The sequence below is a fragment of the Hyaena hyaena genome, unplaced genomic scaffold (genome assembly GCF_003009895.1).
Source record: "Hyaena hyaena isolate Hyena2069 unplaced genomic scaffold, ASM300989v1 scaffold_78, whole genome shotgun sequence".
NCBI classification, from domain to species: domain Eukaryota; kingdom Metazoa; phylum Chordata; class Mammalia; order Carnivora; family Hyaenidae; genus Hyaena; species Hyaena hyaena.
Window position 1 is genome coordinate 2014458 of NW_024080710.1, and position 21103 is coordinate 2035560.

A 21103-nucleotide genomic window follows, 5' to 3' on the forward strand; every position below is an offset into this window, starting at 1 on the left:
GTGGGTTTGAGCCCCACGTCGGGCTCTGTGCTGACAGCTCAGAGCCTGGACCCTACTTCTGATTCTGTGTCTCCCTGTCTCTCTGCCTCTCTCTTGCTTTGTGCTCTGTCTCTTGAAAAAAATTTTTTTTATTTTTTAAAAAAAAAGTAATGTCAGTGTCAACAATGTTATTCCCATTTTATGGATGATTGCTCTTGAGGAACAGAGGAATAGAGCAAGTGCCTAGTTACTGAAACAGCAAGCACCAGAGATCATTGCATCAGCCAGTGATGGATCTTGTCCACACCATCTGATGAACACGCCTCCCCACGCTGGGGCTGCACTCCTAATAGATTCCCAGTAGCTCCAGATTCCCTAGCAAGAAAGCAACCGATGATTCAGTTACAACAATTGCCAGCTGGTTCTCTGGTTTATTGCTGTAATTTCTCTAAAGCAACAACATTGTCCTGCCTTTGTGTGGCTTCTATGAGAAAAGGTATGTCCGTGTGTCCCTTGCAGCATAAGACACCAGCGGCCATGTAGAGAATCCAGCTACCCTGTTAGACCCAGGAATTGCCTGGAAAAGATGGCGTGCGGAGAAGAACACTCTGTGAACACGCACAGGAGTTGGGGGCTGCAGGTGACATAACCATGCCCCTCACCTGGGCAAACATAGATGCAAACGTGCTTTAATATGTGCCAGACACTGCTGTAAGGCCTTCCCAGGACCATTCGTTCAATATTCACAGCAGCCCCACAAAGTATCATTATCATTCCTATTTCACAAATAAGATAATTGTGAGATTGCACAGAGAGGTTAAGCAATGTGTCTGAGGTCACACAGCCACCCAGTAACTGAGCCAGGATTTAAGTCCCAGATATATGCTATAGAAATGGATTTTAAGATAGGTTTTGCATGGAGAGAGCCAAAAATATATAGCCAGAGCTACATGCAATCTTAAATGAGGAAATCTGAACATGAACAAAATGAGAAAAGCCACAGCAGAGATCAGTCACTAACAGAGAAAGGGAAAAAAGGAGGCCCTGCCTAGCGCTGTGGGTGGGAAAAGGGCTAGAGGAAAGGTGGTTGTGACAGCGCCCATCTCAAGCAGGAACTCCTGAACGGGAATCTGGTGTCTCAATGCCCCCCGAGAAGTGGGAGTTACGGTGCCATTATCCCAATGGGGAAACGGAGGTTCAGAGAAGTTAAGTGGTCTGCCTGAGGTCACACAGCCCAGAAGTGCAGGGTTGAGACTCAAACCCAGTGTGCCTGTCCCGGCACCCTATGGTCTTTTAGCCTACCAGATTTCAGCATTGGAGAGTACGGTAACGTACATACATAGATACCCCAGGCACATGGTGAGATCTGTGCCGGGTACCTCCCGTGTGCTAGTTGACTGCCACTAAACAAGAAATGAAATCCCAGCCCCCAGGCAGGGATAGAACCGGACTCACAGAGCTGTTGATCTCCCGTGTCACCTCAGGGCCAGTCACACGCAAGAAGCCAGCCCCAGTGTGCCAGCCTTCCTCTCCCTGACCCTCCAGAGCCTAAATCTCATGCCCCAGGAAGGCTGCATTAGAACGGGGTAGGGTGAGGGGGCGGAAGTGGGTAACGATGGGGGCCTTCCTCCCTGCTTCAGAGGTGCGTTTCCATGCCTTAACCGGGGATTAACACCTCCAGGCTCTGCTTGTGGACAGAGGTCTTCCGACTGCGTGTGTAAACCACAATGTCCGCCCCAGGCCACCCGGGGTTCCCACACACACATGCCTCTGCGGGCACCCAGTCGGCCCCGCCAGCACCCGGAAGGTTGGGCCCCTGACCCCAAGCCCCACCCTCTCTCTCCAGGAACCCTTTCCCCAGCCATCTCATGCCTCCCCTGTTTGTGTTTGTCTCTTCATTTTAGGGATTTATTTCTCTGCAAGGCACCCGGGTGACGGAACTCCTTCCTGGCCCCGAGGACGCAGGGAAGCACCTCTTTGAGATCAGCCCAGGTAGGCCTGAGCACCTGTCAGCTCTGTGCTGGAGCTGGCCCTGGTGGCCCTGCTGGGGCGCCTCTGGACTGGAAGGACAGACCTCCTTCAGGGTGCTCCTCCCTCTAAGAACAACAGCGCTGTCTCCAAGCGCTACTCAGAAATTTGGGCAAAATCTAGAGGATATTGCAAATCTGGGGGCATATTAGAAAATCCAATCAGTTGTCTGGGTAATTCACTTTTGGAAATTGGATTTTAAAATTCGCATAAGCACAAGGGAAACCAGGCAACGGGCATATCTTAGGACGAAGGTCCAAATACAACATCTGGATCATATGCAAATAAGTGCAGGGAAAACCCACTAGCACAGATACAGAGCCTTAAGATAAGGTTTATCATGAATCTCAAAACAGAGAATGGAGATGCGGTGGAATGAAGGGAAATATTTTAATCCAAGGAACTGCTATCGTGTTGGCAGTTACAGAACCATTAAAAGAAAAAAATTCCCAGTTTTCAAATGTGATTGTTATTGAACTAAGTAGATGTGTCTCGAAGCTGAGGCCACTCTGCTTCAGGAAGGGCTGATTCCACAGTCGGGTGCTTTTGGTAGCCTGGCTTCCCCCAGAGACAGAGCCTGAGACCCGGCTCCTAGCAGTTTTATTAAGAGGTGATTCCCAAAAAGCAGGGGGAAGGGAAAAGGGAGGGAGGAAAGCCACTCCGGGCGTGCTAGTGAGCAGATTGCCGCTGTGGGAACCCAGGGTTCAATTCCGGGGACAGCTGTGGGGACCATGGGGAGCAGGCCTCGGAGGTGCCCCGCCCATGGGATGAGCAGACTGGGGGCTACCCTACCCCCTTAGCTCCACTGGCTGCTTCCCGGGGCTAATTCTGGCATCTCTGGCCTGCCCTGTGCATGGCCAAGCTCCCTGCAGATAGAAGGCCTCTGGAAGCATTGCAGGCACTTGAACCAAGAGGCCACCCGCATGGATGGGAACAGTGAGAGCCGAGGCCCTGGGCAGGACATTAGTGACAGCCATCTCGCCATCACGTGCCTCCAGTGTGCCGTCCAAATTTAGACTTCCTTCTGGGAAGTGGTGGCTGTGACCCCAATGTACTCGGGTCTCACTGGGCTCTGCGAACCGACAGGCTTCCAGTGTCCAAGCAGCCCGGCCACCCCGCCAGTCTGATGAGGTGACCTGACTGTCTGCTGTGCCCCGAAAGCCAGCCCAGGCTCAGGCCAGCCAGCAGCGGCCCGTGGGGAGCAGCAGTGAGTGCCGCCAGGCCTGGGGCAGGGACCCGTTCACCTTTGCTGTGTCTTTACTGGCAATTCCAGGAGACACAGGCAGAAGGCAGGAAGCCCCTCCCCAGGTTCATGCCCTGGATGCAAAGTGCACATGCCCCTGGTTTCCTTTGGGTTTTCCCACGTGGGTATTTAATCTACTGCAAAAACCTTGGTACTAAAACTGCACGTTAGAAGGTGGCGGCAGAGGGTTCCAGGGTGTGGTGTGGAAAAGAGAGGCTTGGCTTACGATGGAACAGGGGTAAAGGCTTCTGCAAAGAAGATAGGAGAGAAATGAAGAGGGCAGGGAGGAAGGGACTGGGGGAGGGGCCAGGGGCCTGCGCCTGGGAATTAGGGAGCAGTAAGGGGAGGCTGGAACTGAAAGGGGGAGGGCGGCACGCCCCAGCCACGGACTCACAAAGGCCCTGAGCGTTTGCCCCAAGGACAAGATGGGAAAACATCACCAGTGTGCAGGCTCTTTATCCGGGTCAGAGTTATTTACAAGGAATTTGTTCACTCTGGGGGGAAGAAGACCCATTTGCCATGTAAGGTAACATCCACAGATCCCGGGAATTAAGAAGTGGACATGTCTAGGGAGCCTGGGGGGCTCAGTCGGTTAAGTGACCAGCTTCGGTTCAGGTCATAATCTCGCAGTTTGTGGGTATGAGTCCCGTCCCATGTCGGGTTCCTGCTGACAACTCAGAGCCGGGAGCCTGTTTTGGACTCTGTGTGTGTGTGTCTCTCTCTCTACTTGTGCTCTGTCTCTCTCACTCTCTCTCAAAAATAAACATTAAAGGGGCACCTAGGTGACTCAGTCGGTTGGGCGTCCGACTTCGACTCAGGTCATGATCTCACGGTTCGTGGGTTCAAGCCCCGCATCGGGCTCTGTGCTGACAGCTAGCTCAAGCCTGGAGCCTGTTTCAGATTCTGTGCCTCCCTCTCTCTCTGATCCTCCCCTGCTCATGCTGTCTCTATCTCTCTCTCAAAAGTAAATAAAATATTAAAAAAAAACATTAAAAAAATTAAAAGAAAAAAAAGATGTGGACATGTCTGTGGGACCATTATTCTGCCCGCTACAATGCTCAAAACATCCCTCCAAGGGAGTACTTGTTTTTTTTTGAGAGAGAGAGAGTGCATGCACATGCACACTCATGTGGGGAAGAGGAAGGGGCAGAGAGAGCTAGAAAGAGAGAATCTCAAGCAGGCTCCACTGTGTCAGTGCAGAGCCCTATGCAGAGCTTGATCTCACGACCGTGAGATCATGACCTGCCGACTGAGCCACCTGGGCACACCTGGGCATACTTTATTTTATTTTAAATAAAGTTTTTAAATTTTAAATAAAATTTGATTTAAAAAAAACACTGGGGCTTAGAGAGGAGATGCCACCCACGATGCACAGCTAGATGGTAGTGGGAGTCAGGGCTGGCACCCAGGCACAAAGCTGCTACCCAGCACGGGCACTTGGTACAGGAAGGACCTAGTGTATTTCCACCTGGGCCCTATCACTGCCCCCTTGTCTTTGCACATGCAGCCCTCCTGAAGGCTGTGGAGCAGGCCGGGGGTGAGGGTGAAGGCAGATGTGAGGCCGCTCAGGGAAAGCGGGTCAGTAATGGGCAGTGAGGGGTCCAGTCAGCCTTCGTGGGGCGCTGAGCAGGAAGGGCTCAGCCATCTCCATTGGGCAAATCATTTTGGCTGTAAAAGGCCAGGTGGGCTCGTGTCCGCCACACCCGATATCCCAGAGAAGGAACGCTTGAAAACTCTTGGAAATGTGGTAGGACTCAGGTATAATCATGCATAAGATCAACTACATGAATTTTAAGTTGTTCTTCAACAGTATGAAAAGTCTCAACTTTTCATCAGGTTAGGATTAAAAGAAAATAGGAGAGGGAAAATTATACTGTGAGTGCCCTCTAGTGGAGAAACCTGCCAATTACATGACAGGCCTTACAGGCCCTCCTACCTACCCAGCCCCATCCCTGTGCATTTCAGCCAGCCCTCCCCACTGATTGTTGGTGTGCTCCCACGGTCACTAAGTGCTGGGACTGCAGCTTGAGCCACCTCTAAACCAGGGTCTAAACCAGAGTCCCGCTCTGCACCAACACTCCTGGCTCCTGGGTCAGGAGGAAGGAGTCAAGCCCCAGAAAGGGGCTGGGATTCAAGGAACCTGCCTGGGTCTCCTTCCCACTTGGCCTTTTCTACCCAGACAGTTAGTTGCCTGGCCTGACGCTGTGATTTGGATTAAGATAGATAAGTAGCTAGACTAGACAGATGGATAGATATTTATATACCTGATGCTTTCCCTGGTTCCTGGCAGGAGCTCCTAAAACCCTTGGCATTTCCTAAGTGAAGAGAGTGCCCTTTGTTATGTTAATGAGGTGCCTTTTGGAAAGCCCCTGGGTCGACTCAGGTTAGAGTCTGGTTGTCAGGGGAACCAGCCAAGTGTTTAGAAGATTGGAGTTTTCAGGTCCACCTCCGAGTGGGGAGAGGGGCTAAATATTAAGTTCAATTACCAATGGCCAGTGATGTGATCAATCATACCCACGCAACGAAGCCTCCGTAACAAACCAAAAGGAGAGGGTTCGGACACCTTCCAGGTTGGTGAACACGTGGAGACGTGGGGAGAATGACGTGCTCGGGGAGGGCCCGGGAGCTCCACAGCCCTTTGCACATACCTCACCCTACGCCGCAGTTCCACGTGGCTGTTCCTAAGTATATCTCTGTACAATAAACCAGTGATCTCGAAACGAAACAATTTCTCTGAGTTTGGTAAGCCGCTCTAGCAAATTCACCAAAGCCAAGGAGTGGGTGGTTTGGGAATCTGAGACCCACGGCCCATGGGTGAGAAGCACGATGACAGCGTGGCCTTGAGTTGGCACCTGTGTGTGGGGTGAGGTAGGCCGTTTTGTAGGACTGAACCCCTACCCCGTGGGTCTGACGTTTTCTCCAGGTAGATAGTGTGAATACAGAGTTAAGTTGCAGGATGCCCAGCTGGTGTCGGAGAATCGCTTGGTGACGTGGGACAAAACCCACATGCGCTGGAATTGGTGACTGGAATTCTACCTGCAAACCCCACCGACCCCCAGCCCTTTGAAAGCTGTCTGCCCCTTGGGGACTTGATCCCGCTGGGCTTGCTAACCCTAACCCTAACCCTCTGCCCCCAGGCCATGTTTAGGCCTCCCTCCAGATACGCAGGAATGGAATGGGGCAAGGAGTGGAGAGGCCTGCTTTGGCACTGAGGACAAAACAGCTGCTAAATCCATCGGATGCTTATGTCTGATGGAATGAGTTGAGTAACCAATAAAGCAGCACGACGTGGCTCAAATATTCTTCTTCGGGTATTAGCACAGTATTGCCAAGCGGAGGCACGTCAGGTGCCTACAGAGAGTTAGCCCGGAGCCCTAAGTCTTTCTGGCGACTAACTGCAAGACTGTAATGTCTCCTCCATGGCTGGGTGCATCTTTCAAGAGTCCCAATTGCAGGTGAAGCCAGCTCAGGCTAACTCAGGCAAGGGGAGAACTGGTCAGAGGTTGCGGAATCTTCTGGAAGCTGGAGAGCTCCCTGTGGAAGGGGCAGGCAGCAGGGCTGCTCAGTGGTCCTGGAGGCAGAAACAGAGGGGGGGTCAGGAACGTGTGCTGGAAAGATTGCATCTCAGTTGGCCTCTCAGTCCTGGGGTCGCTTGTTCAAGTCCGGAGTCTCAGTGTTAGTGTTGAGGCCACGGGCCTGCGCCCAGCGACACTCACGTGGCAAGGGAAGGCCCATCCACTCCAGCACCCGGACAGACCCTCCCACCAAAACTTCACACGGTGGAAGCAAGAGACTCTAGTGCCTTCAGGAAGGGAGGGGAGGTGACAGGTGACAGTCTCCACCAAACACGCAGTGCACCAGACACAGTCTATGGTTCTGTTTTCTTGAGGGCTGAGTATCACATCATTGGCCTTGACCCTTTCTGCAGAACCACACCGGGGTCCCAAGGTAGGGTGCCTTTGCAGGTGCATTTCCTCCTGGGGGTGCAAGGACCTCAGCCTGTGGGGCTGGGGATAAGCCCTTCGGGACAGGAGCGGCAGCTGCCCTGAGTCTGAGGGAGTAGGAGGAGGGAAGTGCCGTCTTCTTGGGCGGGAGGTCATGGAGGGTATAATGGCTGCTCTGAGTCTGGGCCCAGTTCCCATGGCAGAATGCCTGCCTGATTTGGGCCCGCAGACTGTCTTTCTCAAGATAAAGTGCTGGAGGCTCCGGCGGAAGCCGCCCAGTTCAGAGGTCGGCAGGCACTCCACTCTCCCACGGAGCCCTCCCCTGCGGGAGTCAGCCTGGGTGGGGGCTGCCTCCGGCCTCTTGGGTTTTCAGCTCGAACCAGGAGTTGAGGGCTGAGGTCTGTGCAGCGCGAGCAGTGACACCACATGGAAATCAGGGAGACGTGGTCATCGTGCCCACACGTGCCAGGGAGGCAGATGCTCCCGGGAGCCAGCTGGTGTCTGCATGCAGAAGGGGGGTCGGGGGGGAGGGGAGAGTCAGGACCCCGAGCCCAGGCACCACCTCCCTTCCTGCCTATGTCCTGCACTGTCCCAGCAGGACACACATGTCCCCGTAGCATCGGGCTCTGGTCGGCGTGCCAGAGTGCTCACCTCCAAGAGTCAGGGACACCCGGACAGAGGCCGGCCCTGCCACCGAAGACAAGTCACTGAATATCCCTGTGCCGTGTTTCACCGTTTATAAACTGGAGGTAACAATAGAGGCAAGTGCGTCGGGTTTGGTGAGGATGCAGTGAGGTCCCAGTGCCGGGTTCATAGTCTGTTATTCTTATATCCTTCCCTCCTCCCTACGATCTCTCTTTATCGTCATTATTAATAATAATAACACAGTTACTGCCTAGCTACTACCTGTAAGCAGACAATCCCAATGCCGTGTGGTAAGTGCTCTGACAGAGGTGTCCCCAGGCCTGAGAGCCCAAAGCAAGGAGGGAGGGTGACTTGCGGGTGTGGTCAGGGAAGGTGTCACTCCTCCAGATGGGCAGACAGGAGGAGCACATTCCCCGAATGGTTCAGAAGAGGGGACAGAGGGCGCAAAGGCACAGGGGTTCTGGAGAAGGTGTGTGGAGACTCGGAGTAGAGGACCAGGGGGGCAAGTGGGCAGGGGCCAGGTCACGGGGAGCATCACATGCCGGTCAAGGAGGCTTGGGCAGAAAGACTGAAAGTCTTCAGCTGGTAGGAGAGATGGTTAGACCCACAGCTGTATGTTAGAAAGGGCACCCGGGGTCACGATGGGGGCGTTGCAAGGACCAGGCAGGGGATGAGGAGGGTGGGCTGCTGTTCGTCTCTACCACCAGCTGTGCTGTGCTTGCTACCTTGCCCCACCGGTGTCCACAGAGAAGACCACTCTGCCTCAGGAGGAGCAAGATGATAGACCCTGGCAGAAACTCACAGGGACCCGCGGGAGGCAACTCAGAAGCCTGGCCCCTCAAAGCCGAGCCATGATTCTTTGTGTGCAGTTACATGCGCATGTGCCAAGTTCTCAGTGAAGGGGCCCTGACCACGCACAGCATCTCTGCAGTGGGTCCAGACCCAGCTCAGCCCCTGACTTGCTGGTGCAGCTTCCCTCCCTTCCCTGGGTCTCCGTTTCCCAATCTGTATGATAAGAGGGCTGGTCTTGGTGACCTCCAAGGTGCCACCCAGAAAGAATGGGCTCCAGCAGTTTCTCATGGCTGCACGGGGTCTTTGAAGCCACTCCGGGCACTGGGCTTACTGCCGCCTGTCCTTATCCGGCGTGCGGCTTGGAGCAGTTAGAAGAGCTGCCACCCGCTATCTCAGAGGCCTGACCTTGAAACGAAGCCAGCACACACAGATTAGCCCGCGGAAGGAGACTGATCCCGGGCTCCTGACATCCACAGAGCATCGCTCATCCCATTAGCCGCCTCCTGAGCGGGATGCCGATGTCGGCCTATCTCGGCACCTGGTACCAGCCAGCCTGCGTATCAGCCTGACCTCGGGCAGCCCCGCTGAATTTGCCCGCGGAGCACCAGACGATGGGTAATGACTAGAAATGAAATCAGATGAGAAGTTCACAAGCACTCGTCACCCCTGGGAGCGGGAGAATCAGCAAATCCGAAAGGGGTTGCCTGGACTTCTTGCTTTGTGGTCTGGCCCTCCTGTCTTAACCTCACTTTTGCCAACTGACCACAGTACCAGGTGTGGGAAACTCCCCCTGGTGTCCCTGGAAATAGATGCCCTTGAAGAGGAACGTGCAGTTCATTCTTTTGGCCAAAGTCATGCTCCAGAGCAGCTCTGTTCAATAAAGACCTAATGCAAGCCAGATTCGTAATGAAATGAACAAGCCCAGTGCTCGGTGATACCAGCTGCGTTTCCAGTGTGCGGCAGCCATATCTGGCACAACCGCGTTGCCCGGTGAGTTGCAATGAGGAGGCGACTCAGTGCAGTCTTGGCATAGAACAGATGCTCAGCGAGCACCCTCCAAATGAAAGAGAAGTGGGGAAAGAGGAAGAAAAATTGGGGGAAAAGCCTAGGCTTAGGAGTCAAACAGACCCAGACTTCAACTTTTGGCTCTGCCACTCACTAATTCGGAGAACTTGGACCAATAATTTAAATTCTCTGAGTCTCTTTTTCATTATCTGATATAGAAATAAAACTACCTACTTGTCAAGAGAGCTGTGACCATAGAGTGAACTAAGATCTATAGATGTGCAGGGGACACTTTCCCAACCCTCCACCATGTGTCTTTCATGCCTTCCCTCTCTCTCTCTTTCTCTCTCTCTCTCTTCCTTTCTTGCTCTACTGAATCCTAGCTCTACTGCAGTGTTCCCTATGGACCAGAATCCTCTGGAGGACTTGTTAAAACCCAGACTGCTGGGCTCATCCCCAAACTTACAGGTTTCAGAATTCTGGGGTGGGGCCTGTGAATCTGCATTCATAACCATCTCCCAGGTGACACTGACTGGTGCTGCTGATCCAGGAACCACCCTCTGCCAGGTCAAAAGAGAGCTCACAAAAGAAAGGAATAAACTTCGTATTTAATACCTGCAAGGGCACTGTTTTCCTGCTTTTTGAAGGCAGAGCCCTGCATTTTTATTTTGCACTGGGCCCCACTAATTATGCCTCCAAAGGAGGGGCAACTGCAGGGATAAGGAGCCCAGAGGCTGTACTTACAGAGGAGTCTGGAATGAAGGAGGTGACATCGGGGGCCATGTTTAATTCTAGGACAGACTTCTGCCAACGAGGCTGTCCCCACACTTACCTGCAGCTCTGAGCTCTGCCCCAACGCCCCCTCCACAATAAGCTTCTTTCATGATAAAGAGTTCAAAAGCCAGACCCAGTACTTACTAGCTACATGATCTTGGGCAAGTTGCTGACTTCTCTGTGCCCCAGGTCCCTCATGCACAAAATGCAGATAACTTAATTATCTACAGCTTGGGTCAGGAACGGGGGTGAAGGAATTGGGTGGGACTATGAAGGGGTAGCAGAGAGAGACTCATGACGCTGGTATATTTGAGTATCTTGACTGTGGTGATGGTCTCATGAAGGTACATGTGCAATAAAATTGCGTAGTACCCCCCTCAACACACACACACACACACACACACACACACACACACACACGAGCCCAGGTATATGTGTTGGAATTTGAGCCAGCTCTGTGGATTGTCCCAAGGTCAGTTTTCAAGTTTTGATACTGTGCTAGAATTATGTAGGATATTCCCCTGGCAGTGTGCACAGGACCTTGCTGTATATTTCTTTGCAATTTCTGTGATTCTAGAATTATTTCAAAATAAAAAGGTAGTATAACAGGGCATCTGCAAAACCAAGAAACAGAAGGTAAACTGATTTTTAAAATTTGGTTGGTAACCTTTCCAAATAATATGGTCATGTGCTTTTCTTCAGTCATCAGACAGCCTCTCAGGTAAAAATGCCTCTGAATTTAAAGCAATGGCTCTAGACGTTTAGGTTGTAAAAAGTACACTAGCAATACCTCCTCTAAATTTCGTCACTTTTTGTGTATTTGTGGTGTATTTGTTGATTGACAGCCGGGCCGATTGTTTCCCAGAAGTGTTTCACCTGAAAATACATGGAGATTATTATTTGAAAGTTTGCCAAACATGCTATTCAACAGTTTGCTTCTACAACTCCTGACTTTGCAGACACCTGTGTGTGACACTCACCCACCTTTGGTGACCCTTCACGGGTCTGCCTGGCTTCTGTATGGTTCACCCCTTACACATTTGTCTCCACACCAGGAATGGGTACATGTCTGCTGACTGAATGAAAGGCCACTCACCAAGGAAGACTTTCTAATTCCTCCAAGTGTAAATGATCATGTTCCTGGGGCAGCAGTAGAAATTAGTTCCTTATGTTAGTATTTTCTTCAGTATGTCAGTATTTCTTCAGGACACAAGCAACATGAGATTCTTAAAGTGATTGAGTTTCCTTTTAGAAAGGGAAGTGAGAGGGGCCCCCTACAGTGTATTGGCCCAATCTCCCTGACACCCTGGCAAGTGGACATGACATCCCTAATTTACAGATGCTGAAACTGGCATGGGGGGTAGGGGAGCAGCTTGTCCAAGGTCACACAACCAGTACAAAGTGGAGTCCAGGGTCTGTCCAGGTGGCTCCCATGCCAAGCTGTCACCCTTAGCAGGCTGCCAGCAAGGGCCCAGGCGGGTGCTGGGTACCACGGCTCCGAGACATGGAGGGGCACAGACAGAAATTCCTCAGAGAGAGAGACATGCCCCAGATCAGGAAGGGGTGATGTGCAGGAGGAGGCGTGCTCAGTGCCAGCTCAGAACAAAGATGTAGATAAAATTCTTTACAAGTGATCTCAGCTAGACTAAATCTCAAGATAAATTAGGATGAGGGGAGGAATGTGGCAGGGGATTAGAGGCTGGGGGTGTTGGACGGCCCAGGTCACCTCTGAAAAGCCAAGCGCAGGGAGCTTTCGGCTTAGGAACTTTCTTAGCCAAAAGGTCATCCTTTACTCTAGGTCCTTCCTACGCAAGGTGTGGTCTGTGGGCCTGCTTCATCGGCATCACCTGGGCACTTGCTGGGAATGCAGATGCTCAGGCCCCACCCGGCACTACTGAAACAGAATCTGTGTGATCGCAACGTGTCCTGGATGACTTGTGTGCACATTCAAATGAGGGAAGTGTCCGTGCTTCCCAGCCACGGGCTGTGGGCTCCTGCAGGCCAGGATTGCCCTTGTGCGCTTGGAGCTTGGTGCCTGGCTTTTGAAAGCGCTTGATAAGTTGGGGGCGCCTGAGTGGCTCAGTCGGCTAAGCGTCTGACTTTGGCTCAGGTCATGATCTCACAGTTCGTGGGTTCGAGCCCTGCGTCAGGCTCTGTGCTGACAGCCAGCTCAGAGCCTGGAGCCTGTTTCAGATTCTGCATCCTCCTCTCTCTCTGACCCTCCCCTGCTCACACTGTTTCTCTCCCTCTCTCAGAAATAATAAAACATTAAAAAAATTTAAAAAAAAAGTGCGTGATAAGTTGAACCAATGAAGGAGCGCTAATTCAAAAGCAGGAAGAGAGCAAGGGCGCCTGGGTGGCTCAGTGGGTTAAGCATCCAACTCTTGGTTTCGGCTCAGGTCATGATCTCAGTGTTCGTGAGTTTGGGCCCCACGTTGGGCTCTGCACTGACAGTATGGAACCTGCTTGGGATTCTCTCTCTCTCCCTCTCTCTCTGCCCCTCCCTTGCTCATGCTCTCACAGTCTCTCAAAATAAAAAAATAAAAAAGCAGGAAGAGAGCAGAAAGTGATGGCAGAGAGAGGCAGACAATGACAAGAAACTGAATCTAGCTCTCAGGCTACAAATCGAAGGGCAGACCAAAACCAATGACCCATCAGCTGATTCTGGCCCACAGGAAATATTTTGTTTGGCTAATGAAATATTTCTAAAAGAAAAAAAACTTTACTTATGGAAAATATAGTTTTCTGAAGAGTAAATGTGGGTCTGCTTTCTCCGTATAAACAATTAACTGGAGCTCAATACCAGCTCCCTCCTAGAGCTGAGTGATCTCCATTTGGCTAGAATCCCCACCACTCCCTAGTGTACCCCCACCTGTTCTCTCAGTTCATCTTACATGCCTGATCTCTCCATTAAGGTTTGCGTCTCTGAGCCCTAGTGTAGCTCATAATAAGCTCCACTCAAAGGTGGCCAGAAAGTGATCGCTGTATATTGGCTGAATCGTTTGTCATGTGGGGTTGTGGTTAAGGGCGAGGTTTTCCATCTCACTGTCTGAGATTCAGTCCTGTCTCACCCTCTCCCCAAGTCTGGGTCCTGAGGGAGTCATGTAGCCCCTTAAACTTCGGGCTTTTCATCTGTAAAATGGCCTCAATAAAAGCAGCTCTGTGGAGAGCATTCAGCATTGTGCCTGGCACATGGTTAGCAATAGCTAACTAGTAGGTCATTAGTCACTGACGCCTGGCACATGGTTAGCACTAGCTAATTAGTAGGACATTAGTCATTGCAGCTCCCAGAGAGAAATAACACACAGGTATGCAGGTATTTATTCCCTGCCTTTCTCAAATTGCAACATTAATTATGTTGATTATTAATCTGTGATTATGTCAGTTATCAATATTTCCCATATAAAGGTGTACATAATACCTAAATTGTTAAAAAATTAGCGAGGCTAAGTAATGTATACACTTGAAAATGTGTACATATCCAAGGCATGAAATAAAAACATAAAGCTATGAAATGTAAGCACTAATGACATTGCCCCTCTGATACAAATTATTAGAGTAAATTAATAAAATAGTCAAAAATAACAGACCAAACCCTATAAAATAAAGAAAATTTTGATGATAATGAACACTTGAAATATTCTTTGATGCTATGTGTTTATGTTTATTTTATTTTTGAGAGAGAGAGAGAGAGACAGAGTGCAAACAAGGGAGGAGCAGAAAGAGAAAGAAACACAGAATCTGAAGCAGGCTCCAGGCTGAGCTGTCAGCACAGAGCCTGGCGCAGGGCTCCAACCCACCAACCGGGAGATCATGACTCTGAGCCTAGATCAGACACTTGACCAACTGAGCCCTCCAGGTGCCCCCCTTTCATGCTATTCTTGAATCATGAACTTATTTTTCTGTGCATGTTTTCTAGCTGTCATATAATTTTTCACTCTGCCCTGGAGAGGAGAATGTCCCAGGCTAAATTTCAAGCTTTACTCCAAATACTATCCTTTCGGTTCTTTATCCTCAAGTAATCTGTTTCTTACTTGATACTTTAGAGATTTTTATTTTTATCCCTGTTTTTATTGTTCTTAGCCTGCATCTTTTAATTGATTGGGAGCTCGGTTTTATTTCTTTTGTTTGTTTGTTTGCTCTTAAAGTTTATTTATACTGACAGAGAGAAGGAAAGAGAGAGTTGGGAAGGGACAGAGAGAGAGAATCCCAAGCAGGCTCCATGCTGTCAGCACAGAGCCCAACACAGGGCTCGATCTCACACCTTGGAATCATGACCTGAGCCCAAACCGGGAGTTGGATGCTAGATTGGCTGAGCCACCCAGGTGCCCCAGCTCTGGTTTTATTTCAAAGAAACAGTTTCTGGATTACCTTCACTTTCTCCAGGGTTCTCCTGGGTAGGTAGAGACTCAAGGGTGTCAGGTTGATGTGTCGCCTGCAGCAGTTTCTAGGCTGTTGTGATTGAATACCCCTGGTTTGGAAGGTGTTGGGACCAGAATAAAGATTTATGTTGTGATAGAGACAACTTGGTTTTCTTCCTCCCCTGTGGATGATGGAGAAATAGAAAAGCACTTTCTAAACAAGTTTATCTTTACTGGATCCAAACTTCTAGTGCAGCGTATCCCCAAGTGTAAATTATCCCAATTAAAAAAAAATACACAGACACACACACATATCACAAAAGTACCCATAGTTCAGCACTTTTGAAAAGCAAGTTATTCTCCTCCTGAAACTACTATTACACTATATGTTAGCTAACTTGGATTTAAATTTTTCAAAAAAGTTTTCAAGCACATTATTCTGGAATACCAGAATATTAAAAACTAGGGTTATAATCAGTTAAGAGACTCCAGATTTGGAAGTTCTTCTGAAGGTCAGTGACATCTTTCTGGGTCCCTAGGGCACAGCCTGCCCTGATGCCTTACTGAGCGCCAGGAAACAGCTGGGGTGGCCAAGACTTAGAAAGGAGAGATGGCAGGTGAACCTGGGCGGCTCAATCAGTAAGCGCCCAGCTTCAGCTCAGGTCATGATCTCACTGTTTGTGGGCTTGGGCCCCACATCGGGTTCTGTGCTAACAGCTCAGAGCCTGAAGCCTGTTTCAGATTCTGTGTCTTCCTCTTTCTCTGCCTCTCCCCAGTTCTCACTCTGTCTCTCTCTCTCTTCAAAATAAATAAGCATAAAATAATTTTTTTATATTATTTTTTAATATTTTTTAATTTATTTCTAGGAGAGAGAGAGAGAGACAGCGTGAGCAGGGGAGGGTCAGAGAGAGAGGGAGACACAGACTCTGAAACAGGCTCCAGGCTCTGAGCTGGCAGTCAGCACAGAGCCCGACGCGGGGCTCGAACCCACGAATCGCGAGATCATGACCTAAGCGAAAGTCGGACGCTTAACCGACTAAGCCACCCAGGCGCCCCATTGTAATTTTTTAATAAAAAAAAAGAAAGGAGGGAGACCATCATTGTCCATGCCCACCGGAACCGTCAGAATGCGACTTCAGTTGGAAATAGGGTCTTTGCTTATGCAATTAGTGAAGATGAGGTTCTGAGTAGTGTAGGCGCTAAGTCCGGGGACTGATACCCTTATAAGAAGAGGGAAATCTGGACCCTCAGATACATGGAGGCAGAGGCTGCGGTGGTCCAGGGAAAGCCACGGGTTTCCAGGCAACGCCAGAAGCTAGTCGGCAGGCCTGGCACAGATACCTCCCTAGAGCCTTAACAGGGAGCACGGCCCTGCCTACAACCTGATTTCAGACTTCTCGCCTCCAGAGCTCTGGGAGAATACACATCTGTCATTTTAAGCCACTCAGTCGGTGACAGTTAGTTACAGCAGGCCTGGGAAAGCCATACAGTTGAGGAGAGGGAGGGAAGCTGGCAGAGCCCCAGGCCCTTCTCAGCAGGCCCAGTTTTCGCTGACCTTGGGAATCCAGGCCACAATCTCAGGAGCCCAAACCCAGAAGACCTGGCTCGTCTTCCTCCCCTCCAGCCCCTCTCCCCACACCCCCCTCTGCCCGGCTCTTGCACATTCTTGCACATGGGGAGGACGCTGCACATCCAGTTGCCGGCCTGAAGCCCCACCCGGTGACCCCAGCACAGTCCAGGTGCTGCCTGCTGTCGAGTGGAAAGAGCAGAGCTTCCAGTCCAAGAGACCCAGGAAAGAACCAGCTTTTCCTAGCCATGAGCACTGCCTTGCACCTCGTCTGCCTGAGCCTCATGGGATGGTGATAATAACGGCTGGGATGGGCGTTGGCAGGGACAGTTGGATACAGCAGTATCCATAGCAGGTGCTGTGGTACACAGCAGGTGCTCAATGCATGTAAGGCCCACCCACCCTCCCAGTGTAAGAAGAGTTGAGAATCCCAGCTTCCTGGAGAGCCAGGCTTTTCCTGATGGGCTTGGGGCAGAACTGGAGCAGGTGGAGGCAGGCCAGAACATACCCTCCATGGGCCTCGCCTTCCCCGGGGAGGAAGAGGCCTGGAGAGCGGGGTGGGAGACAGAGGTCCTCATCGCCTATACGCAGGCCCTGGGCTGAGAAGGGGCGTCCAGTGCAGGGGCTCCGGTCCGGTCTCCTGTGTCTGGCACAGAGTGGCACTCCACAAATAACTGTCAAAGGAATAATGTTGGAGAAGGAAAGAACAATCGGCCAGATGTGTCAGAGCGCTGTCAGGCCAGCCTGCCGCACCAGAGCCTGCGCGGAGGAATGTGCAGAGCAGAGATTTCTTTTCTTTGTTTTAAATTGAGAGGAGCTGATCTCCTTTGTTCTGTGAAGGGTCACTTAAGTGGCCCTCTTGGATATGCAAATGCATGACCAGTAAGCAGCCTTCGTCCCGGATCCGTTCCTTTGTAACAGGACCTTTGTGGCTATTGGTGGTGGGTTCTGTTTTTTTATTTTTTGAGTGGCTTGGCAAAGATTGTGCCCTTCTTTGGCATGCAGCAGACAGGGAATTCTGTCGGGAGAGACAGGGAGAGGAGAAATTTGCGGACTGATTTGCACAACGAGCCCAAGTTTTCTGGAAGGAATGAGATGGTTGCACCAAAGCAGTGTTTTCACACTTTTTCGACAACAAGAAATAAACGTGACATTCCACCCCAGGAACCAGGCAAAAGTCTCAAAAAATAGTGCTATTCCCACATGCAGTGCTCCGTGGCATTTTGTTTTAAGCAGGCTTCGTGCCCAGCATGGCACCTAATGTGGGGCTGATAATCACAACCCTGAGATCAAGGCCAAGCTGAGATGAAGAATCAGACACTTAAGCAACTGAGCCACCCAGGCAGCCCTGGTATATTTAAGTCCATGTGATTCTATCTCATTTTTTTAAACTACTGATCAAGACCCATCGAGTTGATTTCATGAGCCCCTAATAGGTTGAATTCATAGTCTGAAAAATGCTTCTTGGTTTTGTAATTCAAGAGATCTGTTGGGTGGACCGAGGCCTGGCTGCAGGAAGGGTGCTGACGCCTTGGAAGGAGGGGCCCTGAGGGTAGTGAGCCCCACCCAGGACTGAGTACTGGGGAGGTGAGGAACAGTGGTCCTGGGGAGTTAGCAGATGCCCGAACTGGCTTTGAGCCCACCATCTGAGGACTACCGGTCCCTGGAAGTTGTGTGTATGTGTGTGTGTCTCGACAGAAGACGTCTGTAGAAGCTACGGGAGTCTCCCCAAGCAGGAGGTCCTGTGCCAGAGGTCCTGTGTGTCTCTGGAGAGACTTGGCAGGCCTGTCCCTCCCCACGGGGGCATTTCTGTGGTGCCAGCAGCCCATCCCCACAGGGCTGTAATCTCGCTGCCACCACCACAGCCAGCTTGGGAAGGGACTGCCCTTGCCCACTGTCCTGGGGCAGCCTGGCACCCAGTGGGAGTGACCAGGTACGGGAATCCACAGTCATACCCCAGAGGCCCCATGTTATCTGGCCGGGAGCCCTCCAGACTGCGCAGAACCCTGAGGCCTGGGTGGAACATTCTGGAAGGGACCATATGTGGCCCTGTTGGAGATGCAAAACCCTGGGGTATAGGGACTCTACCCATCCCAGCATCTATTCTTGAGATGCATGGCCAAAGCCACCTTCTGCTCAGCAGCCTGATGGGCGTCAGGATAGGACAGAAGTAGCCTGGACACTTGTCCACCAGAATGAGAAACGGGAAGCCCAGTTGTCCTGCATTTTCTCCTTCCACAACAAGGTGGCAGCAGCAAGCACAAGTACTCCAGCCCCTTCCTAAGGACTCGGCCTCCCCCTCTCCCTCCTCAGGGCTAAAATTCTCCCAGTCCAGCCCCGCCCCCACCAGTCCAGCACCCCATCAGCTAAGAAAGCGAAGGCTGTTGGGCACTGAATATATGTCAAACTCTTCTTAGCGCCCCAGTGCACCCTCATAGCCCTTCAGGGCCTTGCACCCCATTCATGGCCCCCAGTGAAGGACTGAGGGTCTTCCAAGATGTTGGAAGTTGGAATTCAGATCAGACAGCTTCGGCATCCGCTTTGGTATGGTGGCAGAATACAGGCTTGACTGCCTCTCATTGCACCTCAGCTTCTGAACCCCAGGGGTTCAACCAAACCCTTTTCTTTTCCCTGAGGCCTTGCCAAGGGACGGTTTCCCAGCCTCCCCCCCCCCCCCGCCAGTAAGACAGATCACATGACTAAACTCTGGACGGTGGAATGTAGGTGGGAGTGCCGATATAGGCTGCTCGCAGCCCCTAAAATCCTGAGGCCTCCCTGCCCCCATCCCCTCCTCCGACAAACAGATGGAGAAGATCCAGAGGAGAACACTGAGATCCTAGAAGGAGCCTGGGTCTCCAGGTGACCACATGGAGCAGAGAGCCCTGCGCACTCTGCCTCTCATGCTGCCCTGCTTGACCAGAGCAGGAAAGAGTATTCGCAGGGTCAAGACACTGACATTCTGCATTTGTTTGGTCCAGTAGCAAGCATTCGTTACCTGATGAATGTGCTCCTTTTCTGATCTGCAACTTGGGGTTATCAGTGCTCATTCTCAGGGTTGCTGTGTCAGTGACATGTGTTGTGTGTAAATCGCCAAACCTAGGGCCTAGCCCACTGAAAACAGTCAAAGGCTCACCCACTGAGGTCCCTCCCCTGCACTGTCAGCAGCAGGGAGAGCAGCAATGATGACAGCAGCCAGGAGGGCTAGTTAACCTCCCGCTGACAGTGCCTTGCCTCTAGCTAGGTGGACCAGACAGAGTTGGGCCAGCTCATGGTGGAGGGTCTCTTCTTCTGGGGTACCTGCAGATGCTATGAGCCTTCAGGGGTGCACAAGTCATATCCTTGCAAATGCTTTGTCTACTGGAGGTTTGCTCTAACTGTGGACATACACCACCAGGGACCATCTATAAATGGGACGCTGAGCTAAGGGGATCACACACACTGAAAGTGACAGGTGAGAGTCACGCTAGAGACAGACACCTCAGTTCAAATCCTGTCTCTTCCACTTACTAGCTGTGGGACCCCAGGCAAATCACTTAGCATCTCAGTGCCTTGGTTTACCCATTAGTAAAACAGGAATGTAATAGGATTCTTGTGGAGATGGAGTTAATATATGTAGAATGCTCACAACAGTGCTTGGCATACAGCAGGTGCTCAATATGTGTTGCTCTTCTTACTGAAGCAAGTGTCCCACCTGGTACCTCCTGCTCAAGCAGTTGAGACCATCTTCCGCCCCCAAGTGCGTGGAAAGGCCTGATGCCACAGTCTGTCCTGAGGAGCAGGTGCCGCAGGTGCTCAGGCCCTTGGGCAGGGAGCAGAAGCCCTCAGGGCCATGGCTGTGGCTTCCTGCTCTTTCCCATGCTGCATTTCTCCCGGGGGTGGGAGAGGAAAGAAAGGCAGAAAGAGCAGGTGGGGGCAGGGGTGGGGGTGAGACTCCAGGAAAAGACAATGGGCTTTGTAAAATCCCTCTCTGGGCAGTCTGGCCAAGTTCAATGGCTTCAGGCCACATGAACAGCAAGAAAAATGTGGCCCAGGAATTTCTCCCCAACGATTCCCCTTGTCTTTCTCTGTGGGAATTTGGAGCTGCAGACACATTCCTTCCATGAACAAGGTCCACAGCAGCCTAAGACCCATGGGCCAGGGCTGGGGAACCCAGCTGGCCATGCACCTCTGGGGCCCCGTGCCCAGTGACCCCCTCCCTGAAGAGTGGGCATGGCAAATGTGCAGGAGGATGGGCTCTCTCGGGCTGACTTCAGAGCCTGCTCTGTCAGCGACTGGCCTCCTCCCAGCACTGCACACCCTTCTTCAGAGGGGTCCAGACAGTGCGTGCAGCTGCTTTTCCCTGATCTGTCACACAGAAGTGGAAACTAGGCACCTTGGACAGAACCGCCACCTCTTAGAGACGGGAATTCACTCTTTTCTAAGCCAAGTACTTCCCAACTTAATAGGCAGACATTTGCTAATGCTGTAAAATTCTTTTAAAACAGAGGGCTGCAAACTATAGAAACCCACGGGCCAAATGTGGCTTATCACCTGCTTTTGCAAATAAAGTTTTATTGAAACACACCCACACTCATTCATTATGTACTGTCTATGGCTGATCTCATGCTCTAAGGGTGGAGTTGGGTAGCTACTATGGAGACCATATTGCATGCAAAGTTTAAATGTTCATGGTGTACCCCTTATAAGAAGTTTACTGACTCTTGGTTTAAAGTAGAATATATTACACTCCCTTATTCACTCATACTCATATGTTAAAATGAGGGTA

The 21103-nt window shown here is 51.2% G+C and overlaps 1 protein-coding gene across 2 annotated transcripts in view; it reads left to right on the forward strand.

Annotated features, from left to right (window-relative positions):
* The window catches only part of ARHGAP22 (Rho GTPase activating protein 22), a 169327-nt gene that overhangs the window by 75281 nt on the left and 72943 nt on the right, over positions 1-21103 (forward strand). For both annotated transcript variants that reach the window (XM_039233763.1, XM_039233764.1), the window contains exon 3: positions 1884-1971. In XM_039233763.1, coding sequence (XP_039089694.1) covers positions 1884-1971 — 88 coding nt within the window. The remainder of the gene's footprint in view (positions 1-1883; positions 1972-21103) is intronic.